Source organism: Perognathus longimembris, chromosome 1 (genome assembly GCF_023159225.1).
Source record: "Perognathus longimembris pacificus isolate PPM17 chromosome 1, ASM2315922v1, whole genome shotgun sequence".
NCBI classification, from domain to species: Eukaryota; Metazoa; Chordata; class Mammalia; order Rodentia; family Heteromyidae; genus Perognathus; species Perognathus longimembris.
In genome coordinates, this window is record NC_063161.1 from 23,224,404 (window position 1) to 23,236,480 (window position 12,077).

General features: G+C 35.1%; 1 protein-coding gene and 2 long non-coding RNA genes across 5 annotated transcripts in view; 1 reads left to right on the forward strand and 2 right to left on the reverse strand.

Moving 5' to 3' along the window:
- The window catches only part of Atp2b1 (ATPase plasma membrane Ca2+ transporting 1), a 102,194-nt gene that overhangs the window by 38,161 nt on the left and 51,956 nt on the right, over positions 1–12,077 (forward strand). For all 3 annotated transcript variants that reach the window (XM_048358422.1, XM_048358429.1, XM_048358416.1), the window contains exon 2: positions 4,058–4,486. In XM_048358422.1, coding sequence (XP_048214379.1) covers positions 4,279–4,486 — 208 coding nt within the window. In that variant the 5' untranslated portion in view covers positions 4,058–4,278. The remainder of the gene's footprint in view (positions 1–4,057; positions 4,487–12,077) is intronic.
- LOC125360502 lies at positions 415–2,409 on the reverse strand. The gene is made up of 2 exons (XR_007212769.1): positions 1,024–2,409; positions 415–809 (listed from the first exon to the last, which is right to left on the reverse strand). It is a non-coding gene; the product is annotated as an uncharacterized LOC125360502 (long non-coding RNA).
- Positions 7,034–7,576, reverse strand: LOC125360496. The gene is made up of 2 exons (XR_007212768.1): positions 7,360–7,576; positions 7,034–7,114 (listed from the first exon to the last, which is right to left on the reverse strand). It is a non-coding gene; the product is annotated as an uncharacterized LOC125360496 (long non-coding RNA).

A 12,077-nucleotide genomic window follows, 5' to 3' on the forward strand; every position in this document is an offset into this window, starting at 1 on the left:
CATATAAGTTCAGCTATGTTTCTGGAACTAAATATAGGAGAGCATATTTTTGTACTAATTAAGTGTAGCCCATTTCTATCTGTCTGAATCCTGACCTTATCAATTAACATATTTGCTGATTTATCTAGCTTCAAGTCATTTATAGATTGAATAATTTCCCATCTTCAATGTCTGTATCTTTAAATCACTAAAAGAAGTTTAAATTAGTTCAGGTAAATACCTGTTTACAGGTTGATACTCTTATTGATATTCTTAGTTTCATTAGCATACATTTTCTAGCTTGTCTACAACTATGTGTTGCTGTGTAATATTAAAAATCATTTTAGATCTCTATGTTTCATCTCGCTCCCTGTCTACTTAGTAATGTATTTAACTATTCTCCTTTGTTTATATGTTTTTTCTAAGTGATTTTTGTTGCCATCATTGTTGAATCTAGATCACTTTCATACATTTTTTTCTATGATCTGTAAGTCAAATGACCATGTGGAAGAACAGAAATTGTTTTGCTAACAAAGCTGTCTCTATGATTTCCACTCATTACCAGGACCTCACAGTTATCCTTTGTTTTCTTTTGGGTCTCTGCTTTTACTCAGGGAAGCTTATGTGATAGTAGAATCTACTTACTCCTTTTTAAAAATTAAAGATCTCCTTTCCAAACTCTAGTCATCATTTGTCTCTTCTCTTTTTTTTACTAAGACTTCAAAGACCACCAACTGATTTGATCAAAGATGTCATTTATTCTGGGAGAAATTTTGCAAGCTAAGTGTCCTATATAGAGTACTATATGTTTTCTTTAAAACACACCACTTCTGGGCTGGGGATATAGCCTAGTGGCAAGAGTGCCTGTCTCGGATACACGAGGCCCTAGGTTCGATTCCCCAGCACCACATATACAGAAAACGGCCAGAAGCGGCGCTGTGGCTCAAGTGGCAGAGTGCTAACCTTGAGCGGGAAGAAGCCAGGGACAGTGCTCAGGCCCTGAGTCCAAGGCCCAGGACTGGCCAAAAAAAAAAAAAAAAAAACACCACTTCTGAGTTCTCATCTTCCACCTAACATTTCTTCCTGAGCTTTTTAAATGAAAGAGTCAATTCTATTAAAGAACACAGAGAACCAAAATGCATGGTCTTCTTTCAGTTGTGTCTGAATCCCAGATGTTATGTATCATATTTGATTGTCATATTGAGGCTAAAAAGTGCAAATAAAACATTTTCGTGTTCCTTGGCATTTCTTCCAAGCACCCAGCTAACTAAATGAATGAGAGCATTGATAAAGAAGAAAATAGTAGAAGAGGAAAATCTATTGCCACCTAGAAATAGATAACTGCCTGATAGGTAACTTATAATCAGTAAGTAAATAGTCTATTTATGGAAAATGACTTACTTATTGCTTTTCCTGAACTACTTTCTCTCCAACAAGTTATCCGATTGGTAATGGAATGTGATTGGTAATCGTGTAGTTATCACAAAACTCAAACCCTAGAAATAATTTATTGACAAATTGCTGTAAAGATGGATAGGACAAATTTTAGTCATTGATTGACCCAAAGACTCAAATGATTACCCAGGACTGACAGGCTTTTATTTAATTCCCATTTTCACCTCACTCCAATTTCTCAGCTCCACATCCTCTGTATTGAATTCATTTTCTGAGGCTATCCTTTGTGTAATTAGTTGCTTAAGAAGTTACATGAATCTATTTGCTTTTAGAATAATCTCGGTCAGGCAAGTCATTATGACTGTGGCAAATGGTCAGCTAGCACTTACAGAGGGTAATTCCTCTTTGTAGAAGCCAACAAACAGACTTTAAAAATCTTGATGATTTTTATCTGTTAGACAAATAATATTGTATTTCAAGATTAGCATTGTTTAGGCCAACAAATTTTGGTTGTGGCAACTCGAGATTAACAAATAACTACTATGTTTTCCAGTTTTTGAAGATGGGTTTTTATAGGAATTGATGTGTGAGTAGGAGGGAACCCATGTTGCCTAGGAGATGAGTGAAATTGGTAATAATTGGGCAAACAGAGGGTTTGTGAAGTAGGAGGAAACAGGCACTAAAAGAAAATCTCTTTAAATTTCATTTCTATCACATCCTTGCAAATTTAGCCTAAGGCAAACATTTTCCCCATCTAATCACCCTCAAACCACTTTAGTTTTTTGAATCAGTTCTACAGTCCAGTGGTTCTCATAGTGTTCTATAGAGAGATAAGCATCAACTGAGAATTCAACAGAAATGCAAATTAAAGAGTTCCTTTTTAATTCTACTAAATAACAAACACCGGAGGTGGAGCCCAGCAATTTTTGTTTTAAGTAGCACTCCAGTTGACTTTTCTGAAAACTGAAGTGTATGAATCCTATACCACGATTTATCCTCACAACGATTTTATAGGTTACTTGTACCCTCTAATATCTTTTCAAGTTCCTAACCATTAAATGTATTAGTAAATATTTTTGGCAGGACAAGGCAAATTGCTTGAGGAAGAGAAGTTGAATCAGTCAACTGAAGTTTGGCCTTGAATGTCAAATAGTCATGAGCAGTTTTCCTACTGTAAGCTTATAGTGTCAAAATGTCTATTTTAAAAATTAAATGTAGTAGGAAAATATGCAAGGCATTGAATGTAGGAGATAGAAGAATGAGAAGGGACCTGGGAAATGCTGATTATAATTTGTGTAGAGGGCTTTGAAGATCAAGGAAGAAAGGGTTACAGAAGAGAATTAACCAAACTCAGTAAAACTAAGGCAAAAGAGCTAGAAATTAAAGATGATGTAACAGTTTAAGACCAGGTGAATAGGTTAATGCTGATAGTGAAGGGAAGCTTTTATTAGGGAGTATAATAAATACCCATTATTTCCAAGATTAACTTTGAGGTAACATAATTTTGAGGATATAGAAAAAGAAGAGTTGAGAGGTCATCTTTTGGTAGATTAGAATACTAAGAGGAACTGAAAATATGATGTATCCATTTGTTTCTTGATTTTATTATCTATAATCCCAGTTTTAGGAAAGCTGAGGCATGGCCTTAATCATGAATTTAAGGCCAGTCTGTCTGGGCTTATGTAGTGATAGGAAACCCCTAGTCTCAGAACTAATACTATAGGAAGAGGAATACTCAGTAACATAGATAAACGAGCATGATAATTTCAGATAATAATAAGATTAACAAAGAAAATAACAGCCCTCCACCCCACTCCCAGGCTCATGCCTGTAACCCTAGCTGCTCAAGAACTGGAGGATCTCTGAAGCCAGTCCCAGCAGAAAAATCAGTAAGACTCTATCTCCAAACCAAAAAACTAAAAGAAGACTGAGCTGAAGGCATGGCTCAAGTTGTCGAGTGACATCTGAGCAAGCACAAAACCTTGAGTTCAAACCCTGGTGAAGGTAGGGGAAGGAGAGAGAAAGTGGATAAAGTAACAAAGGTGTAGAAAATTTCTTCAGCTAGGCAGTCAAAAGAAGACTTCAGGTAATATGAGGGTAGAATTATATAGAAGACAAATCAAGAAAACCAAATGATGGTGGTATAGCTAAGTGTCCAAGGAGAATGCAAGAAGCCATACTAACTTAAAGTGTTCTTTATATATACATTTTATCTTTTGAAAAGTTATTTCCTATGAAACGTTCAGAGAGTGGTTCATTAATATCAGTCCAACCTGGTATTCTATCCATTTGTTTGCTACAAGCTCAATTTCTGTGGATCTTATTCTTAGTACATAAGAAGTAGTAAAATTTTATTGATTGAAAGGATTAAGTTAACAACTAGCATAGTGCTTGAAACTAATTCAGTGGTACTGTAGTACTGAAATCACAGTAATAACTGAAATGTGAAATTCAGTCTTGTGAAATGCTACTTCATTTAATAATGATTAGATGTGATCTCTTTTGATATAAATTATTGTTATTTAGGAGTCATCCTTTATCTTGTAGTGAAGTTTAAAAGCATGAAACTATAATTCATACAAAATTATAACTAAACCCTTGAGTTAATTACTGGATTGCATTTAGAATGTACATGCACAGCACTCTTTAGACCTAGTAACTTTTAAATATTTTCTTCTTACAGATCTATACATCTCATGATTGATGGGAAGAAACAAATCATGGGCCAAAGGTCAAGATACTTCTCTGAGAAATGCTGCTGCTGATGCTGCTTTATAAAGTCCTACAATGAGTGTTTGGTTTGAGAAAGATTTTTGTATTTAAGAGATTTTCATCTTGGAAGTATATCAAGTGAAAATTAGATTCATTTGGGAAACATTTTCCTCCTAATAAATTATACTTATAATGGGCGACATGGCAAACAACTCAGTTGCATATAGTGGTGTGAAAAACTCTTTAAAGGAAGCTAATCATGATGGAGACTTTGGGATTACACTTGCAGAACTGCGGGCTCTGATGGAGCTCAGGTCCACAGATGCATTACGAAAAATACAGGAAAGCTATGGAGATGTCTATGGAATTTGTACCAAGTTGAAAACATCTCCCAATGAAGGTAAGTTTTGATATGTTTGTTTTTATTCTTTTGTCCAGAGTGCTGTTTAGACTATAAATAACATTATTATAAATAGCTAACAATTATATTATCTCAGCTATCATGTGATCATGCCATAATTACAATGATAGTAAAAATGAATTGTTTATCAGATTGGTATAGAGCATGTTTAGTCTGAGAAATGTTTTAGACTAGAGAGATGAATATTTTGTTCTGTTGTTCATATTAATGCTGCCTGTTTACAATAACAAGAGTGTCTTTCCACTGCAGCTATACAGGATGTAACCAGGCTTGGTACCCCCGAAGGGATACAGTGGAAATAAACCCAGTTCATCATCCTCCATTTTGCCAGCTAGCTTAAAATAGCTACCACTGTAAATAGCCATCCAAGTTGTTTTACTTTGTGGGGCTTAACCTAAACTTTATTAATCTATTCCTAAACAACATGGTAGATCACAGGGAAGTTTTTCACTTAGCTCTGGTTAAAAATAATTTTCAGTGTTTGAATTATGTTAATTTCCCTGTTTGTTTTTTTAATATTCCTTCCTCCCTCCTCCCCTCTCTCTTTCTTTTCTTTTTTTCTTTCTTTCTTTTTTTGGTGCCAGTACTGGAGCATGAATTTAGGGCCTTACAGTCTTTTTTGTTCAGTGCTAGTGTGTTCTACAGTTGAGCCATACCTCCACTTCCAGATTTTTTTTTGATTAATTGGAGATAAGAGTCTCTTGTATTTTTCCTTTTGAGCTGGCTTCAAACCTTTCAGATTCCCTGAGTATCTAGGATTACAAGGGTGAGCCATTGGCACCCAGTTGATTTTTCTATGTTTAAAGAAGGCTTATCTTTCATAATTATTTTTAATGTAGTATTTTCATATATGCATATAACAAAATTTTCTTTTGAGAATTAAGAAAGAAAATTTTATTATAACTTTACTGCATTATAGTCTGAAATTATTTGAAAAAGATGGTGCTTTATCCATGGACCATATTGAATATAATGTATGGTTAGGCATTTCAGAAAGGCAGTTTCGAATTGGCGAAGATGAAAGTAAAGGGAATACATGAAGTTAAATGTTTGATGATTAAATATTTATATAGCATATTTATGCTCTATATTTATACAGGAAAATTATGTAGAAAAATGTATATAATTATGTGACCTGGTAACTATTATGACAGTTCCTTTGACTTCTCTGAGGTAACATGATATTGAGGAAGCCAGTATAAGTAGTCATATGTGTCTTAAAGGGCTTTATTACTCCTACTTGGGGTGTGATCTTTTTCATTTTATTCATGCTATTAAATAAAAGTGTGCATTGTCTTTTCCTCTTTGGTTTTTATAAAGTTCTTGCTCATATTATTCCTAATGTTGTGGATTTAATATTAGCTAAAGTAACATACTAAGCATTGTCTTTATTGTTAATTTATAACAATTGTCATTTTAAAATAACCAAGCACTGGCTGCTCATGCCTGTAATCCTAGCTTCTCAAGAGGCTATAATCTGAGAATTGCAGTTCAAAGCCAGTGTAGGCAGGAAAGTCCTTGAAACTTGAGACTTTTACCTCCAATTAACCCCCGGAAAACTAGAAGCAGAGCGGTGGCTTAAAGTGGTAAAATGTTATCCATGAGCAGAAAAGCTAAGGAAAGTGCCCTGGACCTGAATTCAAGCCCCATGACCAGCAGAAAAAACATTGTAAGCATTCTGTTTGTGTTTACAGTTTTAAAAATAAAAACCCAAATGTACCCTTCATAAAAGTATATTTTAAAAAGATTCTTGATAGTTTCAGTTTAGTTTAATAGAACTATTTCACTCAGAAAGCTATAGATCATTTTGTTTTCATGTCAACTAGGCAGACAGTAATAAGTAAAATATCAAGAATAAGCAAATAGGAATTTGTATGCCCAAGGAAATGATCTAAGCAGAAAATACTCGTTTTTACTCAGGGAAAGTGAGAAAATGGTTCTTCAAAGTACATGGGTTTTGATTGGTAAAACTGATGTTGTTTACCTGTCCTTTTAGTTCATTAATTTGTTAATCATCATTCACTCATACAGTCTTTGATGAGGCTACATGTTTGTTTTTGTGCCCTATACTGGGGCTTGAAATGAGGGCCTAGGCACTGCCCTGAGCCTTTTCTCTTTAAGGCTAGCACTCTACCATTTGAGCCACAGCTCCTTTTTCAGCTTTTTGTGGCTAATTGGAGATAAGAATCTCATGGATTTTCCTGCTCAGGCTGTGTTAGAACCAAAATGCTCAGATATCAGCCTCCTGAGCAGCCAAGATTATAGACATGAGCCACTGGTACCTGGCTCCAAACTATGTGTTTTTTATATCACTCTTATAAAAGAGGGTTCTTAATACAGACACTTTTAAACCACTGCAATATATTGCATGTTATGAAGTTCACCTCACACAGCTTTTAGGAGAATAGAACTCTCTTTGGAATTACAAGGTGAAATTTTTAATTTACTTTCTGTCACTCTAACAAAATACCCAAGATATCAAAAGGAAAGAAACATTTGTTTTCATTCATATTTCAAGGTTTTTTCCAATTTATGGTTAGTTGGTTTGCTGCTTTGGGAACTATAATGAAGCAGAACATTATCAGCAGGAACAGGTGGCAAAGGAACCTATTTACCTTGTGGTAGCTAAAAAACAGAGAGAGGTAGAAGGGATCACAGTTCCACTTCAAGGCACACTGCAGGGCCCTAAGTTACTTCTAGTAGGTCTAACCTCCAAAAGGTTCCACTCCTTCCTAATAGTAGCACAGGATGATGATTAACACGTGGGTCCTTAGGATATCTATATTCAGTATTCACATTGAAACCAGGACCTTGTGCATACTAGGCAAGTGTGAGGCTGCTTGAACCATGACCCAGCCCTTGTTTATATTTTCTTTGGTGATGAGTCATGCTAACTTACTGTGCTGTCCTTTACCTAAAAACAAAAACTTCTTGCCTTCACCTCCCAAATAACTAGCATTATAAACATATTTTTACCATACGTAACAGAACAGTTATTGAACCTGTTCTAAAGAGTACTAATGTTTACTGGTGATGTATATTAGAAGTGTTTACTAGAAAAATCAATATTAGATGATTAACTACTCTCCCCTCCCCCCTATTGGCTTGCTTGCTCATGGCTGGCACTCTACCACTTGAGACAAACCTCTAGCCAAGCTTTTTGCTGGTTATTTAGAAATGAACTTTTGAGGGCTTCCGCCCAGGCTGGCTTTGAACTGAGATCCTCCAGATCTCAGCTTCCTGACAAATTTGGATTACAAGATCTGCACCAGATCTATTACCATCACTCTTAACTCGTAAAGGAATTTCACGGTTAACTGAAATTGAAATTTGTAACCTCTTATTTTTAGCTTTCCTAGAACAGTACCTGTGTTAGAGTCTTTGGGTTTCAAGAATGCATTTTTATACCAAAATACCCTGTTTATAAGATCCTAACTGCATAAAATTATTTTAACATTTTTCCTGTAATATTTGTGGGGATTTTTTTACATTGACTTTCTTATATTATAAATTGCCTTTCTTGATCCTTTTATTTTTTAAAATGGCTTTTAGTATCTTTTTGTACTTCAGTGATTCTTTATATTGAATGGTAGGGAAGATCCTCTAACAGTAAGATTTTTAGCAAGCTTCTCACTCTAGTATCAGTTTATTTTACAGTTAACTGCATTAAACAAAGTATAAAAATAAATTCATAAAAATTAAAAGCAGGTGCCAAGTGGTATTCTGTAAGAAGCATTGACTTCATGGACTTAAAAAAGGCTTAAGATAAAATGAAACATTTTTGCAGTGTTGATTGCCAAAAATTAGGTAGTAGAAACAAGAAAACAAGAAAGGAGAAGATGGTAGAGAGAAATGTAAGAGCTATGTGATAGGAAGCAGGATAGAATTAATGGAAGTTGTCTGATTGCCTAAAGTTTCCATCATGTTCTGGATGACAGCTTATATTTGCAATCACTAGAAGTAAGAGTTTTGCAGTGGTATCCTTTGACCATGTATTTATTGCATAATGCAAAACCCCTAATATTCGCACATGGATACATATTTTAACTCTGAGAAAATGTTTTTCTAGCTGGGCATGAGGACATATGCCTATAATCCCAGGGACTAGGAAAGGATCACAGTTTGAAGCCAGCCAAGGCAAAGTTAGTGTGAATCTCTATGTGAAAAACGTGTATAAAAATGAAAAGTACTTGAGGAGTGGCTCAAGTGTAGAACACTTGTCTAGCAATCATGTGGCACCGAGTTTAGTCCCTAGTATCATGCCACTTCCCCCAAATCAGTTCTTTATCCAGTATAAATCATTATCGATTTATAAGACTACTATAGGAATGCTCTGATATCTCAGTTGTATATGCTTGATTATCTGGATTAGCATAGGTGTTCAGCAAGTATTTGGATGGATATTACCACTGAGAGGTTCATATTGGTTTTACATGACCTAGTCCTAGAAATATATTGCTACTGTAATTGAAAATTATACATTAATTTTCAGTTACTGTCATCATTAGCTCTCATTGCTTATGAATTTTTTAAAAGATAGTTTTAACCTTACTTTGCTAACTTTAGCATGTTCAGGTACTTTCATATATGAAAGAATCTGACGTACCGTGAACAAATAATTTTTACACTTAGTTTTCAGATTACTGTAGACATACTTCCTTTTCAAAACATTCTCTTCTTTGTCCTTAATGTTATACTCTTCAAGAGTTTTCTTCCTGTGCTTTCTTTTATGTGTTGGTTATCCTCAGGTTCCTGTTTTGTACACTGTCCTGGGTGATTCCCTTATTAGTAGCTAAACTAGGATTCCCTCCTGAAGCTAAGGCCTAAGGCCTGAGTCCTTTTTAATATCCCCATTTTTTAATACTCTGCAAATTTTCCTTCTAAAAGTATACTCACCTTCCACCTCTTTTTCAATAAAACTATTACCTATCTTGCTACTAAGTCAGAAACTTATGTGGATTTGAGCTTGACATGGACTTTTTACCACTCTCACTCACTTCATTATGACAAATATTGGAAATTTTGATACCTTCCTTTCTCCTAAGAGTAGCTACCTTTATCTCCACTACCCTCTTGGATTTCATTATGTTTGTTGTCATGGAATAATTTAGGCAACAATAATTGATGTTTCTTCTTGTCTCTTTTCACATTGCCTTTCACTTTCCTACTTAAAGCCAGAGTAGTTTTATAGTGCCATCAGAATGGAGTTTAGATTTCTCATTTCAGCTTAAATCTTCTTGAGATCTTATCCCTGCTTACTTTTCTAATCTCTCACTCTAAAAAAAAAAAAAAAAACTCTGATCTTTTAACATTTGAAGCATAGCAAAAATTTGTTTCAAAAAACTATTATATGGACAAGCCTAGAACACAGAAAATGAAGGGGCATGATCTCCTTGACTGTTAAGGAGGGGGAAGGGGGAGACAGTAGAGACCAGGTCTGCGAAACCAAAAACTTCTTGTCAAATGGTATATCCCACAGGTTTGGGTCAGCGACCCTACATTATGTAACTAAAATCAAACAACTACTCAACATATAAAGGTCAAAAATAGACCTCTCAGTGGATCACAATAGCTCAAAAGCTATGTATGTACATTCATATAAGACTATTGTTGACATACTGTCTACTGTCAACATTACATTTAAAGCCCTAGGTGAATTTTCTTTGGCGTAGGCCACGTGGCTACTGTATATGTTCTTGGTACATTGTGTATTGTAGATATGTCTACCTGACCTAGGGAAGGGAAAGAAAAACAGAGTGTAAGATATCACAAGAAATGTACACACTGCCCTACTATGTAACTGTACCCCTTGTGCACAACACCTTGTCAAAATTTTTTGTTTAATTAATAAATAAATTTTTTTTAAAAAGGAGAGGGAAAGAGGAAAGGAGGAGGAGAAGGCGGAAGAGGAGGAGGGAGAAAAAAATTTTTTAAAAATGCATATCCTACAAAATTTAGAAAAATGAAGGAAGGGTTGGGAGGAATGAGGGAGCGTGTTGAAGGGGTTGACATTGCAGTGATCTATTGTATTCATAAATGGCTTTGATAAATAGCAACTCCTTTGTACAACTATTTAGATTTTTTTTTTAAAAAGCAAGAGGTGATCTCTCATGTCAAATGCTAAAAATAAAAATCGGTGGTGATTAAAAGAAAAAACTATTATATGGTGGTAACCTTGCTCTTGGGCTTCTTTTTACTAATCACCTAAAACACTTGACCTCTGCCTAAAATACTATCCTCTATAAAGAATAAAATGCTTAATTAACAAACATAGGAATCCTTATTATAACTATCTCTTAACTAGTGTTAAGATCTCAAGTCCAATATGTCATAGAATTATGCCATCTATCCAATACCTTGCATTTGGATTCTACATTCATATGTATGTTTCAGTTTCCTCAAGAGCTTCACTGTAATGCTTCACGTACTTGGTTGTACTTAACTGATTGCTTACCAAACTGTGCCTTCCAGACTATGAGTGCTTTGGGGGCAAATATTTCAGGAAAGGCATCCTGGTTAATTTATATCTTGTTTGTATGTTTATTGCCTTCACAGTAAACATTTAGGAATGAGTATGTAAGTTTGACATTACTCCAGTAGTTCTAAATTTGGAAAATGGGGAGAGATCAACCCTTCCTTTGAAATGGATAATAGAGGGAGAGCTAGGTTTTTTACCAAGAAGTGTGTACATAAACATGAATTTCCACACATTTTTCTGGATCTGCATTGTTTTGCTCTGGCCCTCACAAAGTAGTCAGATTGCTGTGGCCTCCCCATACTTTCACATGCAGATACATATATATACAAATGCAGGCACAATTTCAGGTACAGAATTTGATAAGCCATAGTAGGTACTGTATATTGCCAGTCATTTTCAGCTAAATCTGCATTGCTTCCAACATTGCAGTAAACCACTCCTTTCTTTCTTCCCTGAGTTAGCCCCAGAAATTGAGATGTTACTTTGTTTATGTCAAATATCAAGGTCTTGATATAAAAATCAAGGCCTTTTTTTTTTCAAATATAAAAATAGTATTATTGACCATTATCTACTGATAAATGAGTACGACTCTTTTTACTTCCAACAGTGGTGGATCCAAGATTCAGAAGCATATAATCTGAAGTTGTTTTGATGGGTTTGGGTAATATTTTCTTTATAACTGAGTTATTAGAGATCAGGTCGATTAAGTCTTGACTTCATTGCCAGTTGAGCCCACAAGATTTTATATTTACTTATAACTCCTTCCAAATAGTTGATATATCATATATATATATATGTATATGTATATATGCCAGTCCTAGTCCATGAACTCAGGGCCTGAGCACTGTCCTTGTCTTCTTTTTGCTGAAGGCTAGCACACTACCACTTGAGCCACAGCGCCACTTCTGGCTTTTTCTATATATGTGGTGCTGAGGAATTGAACCCAGGGCTTCATGTATATGAGGCAAGCACTCTTGCAACTAGGCCATATTCCCAGCCCCTATCTTTTATATTTTTTTAAACTAGGACCAGGTTTCATCACCCTATCAGTTTTGCTATCTTTCTCACAAATATTACTTTCTCCTTGCAGTT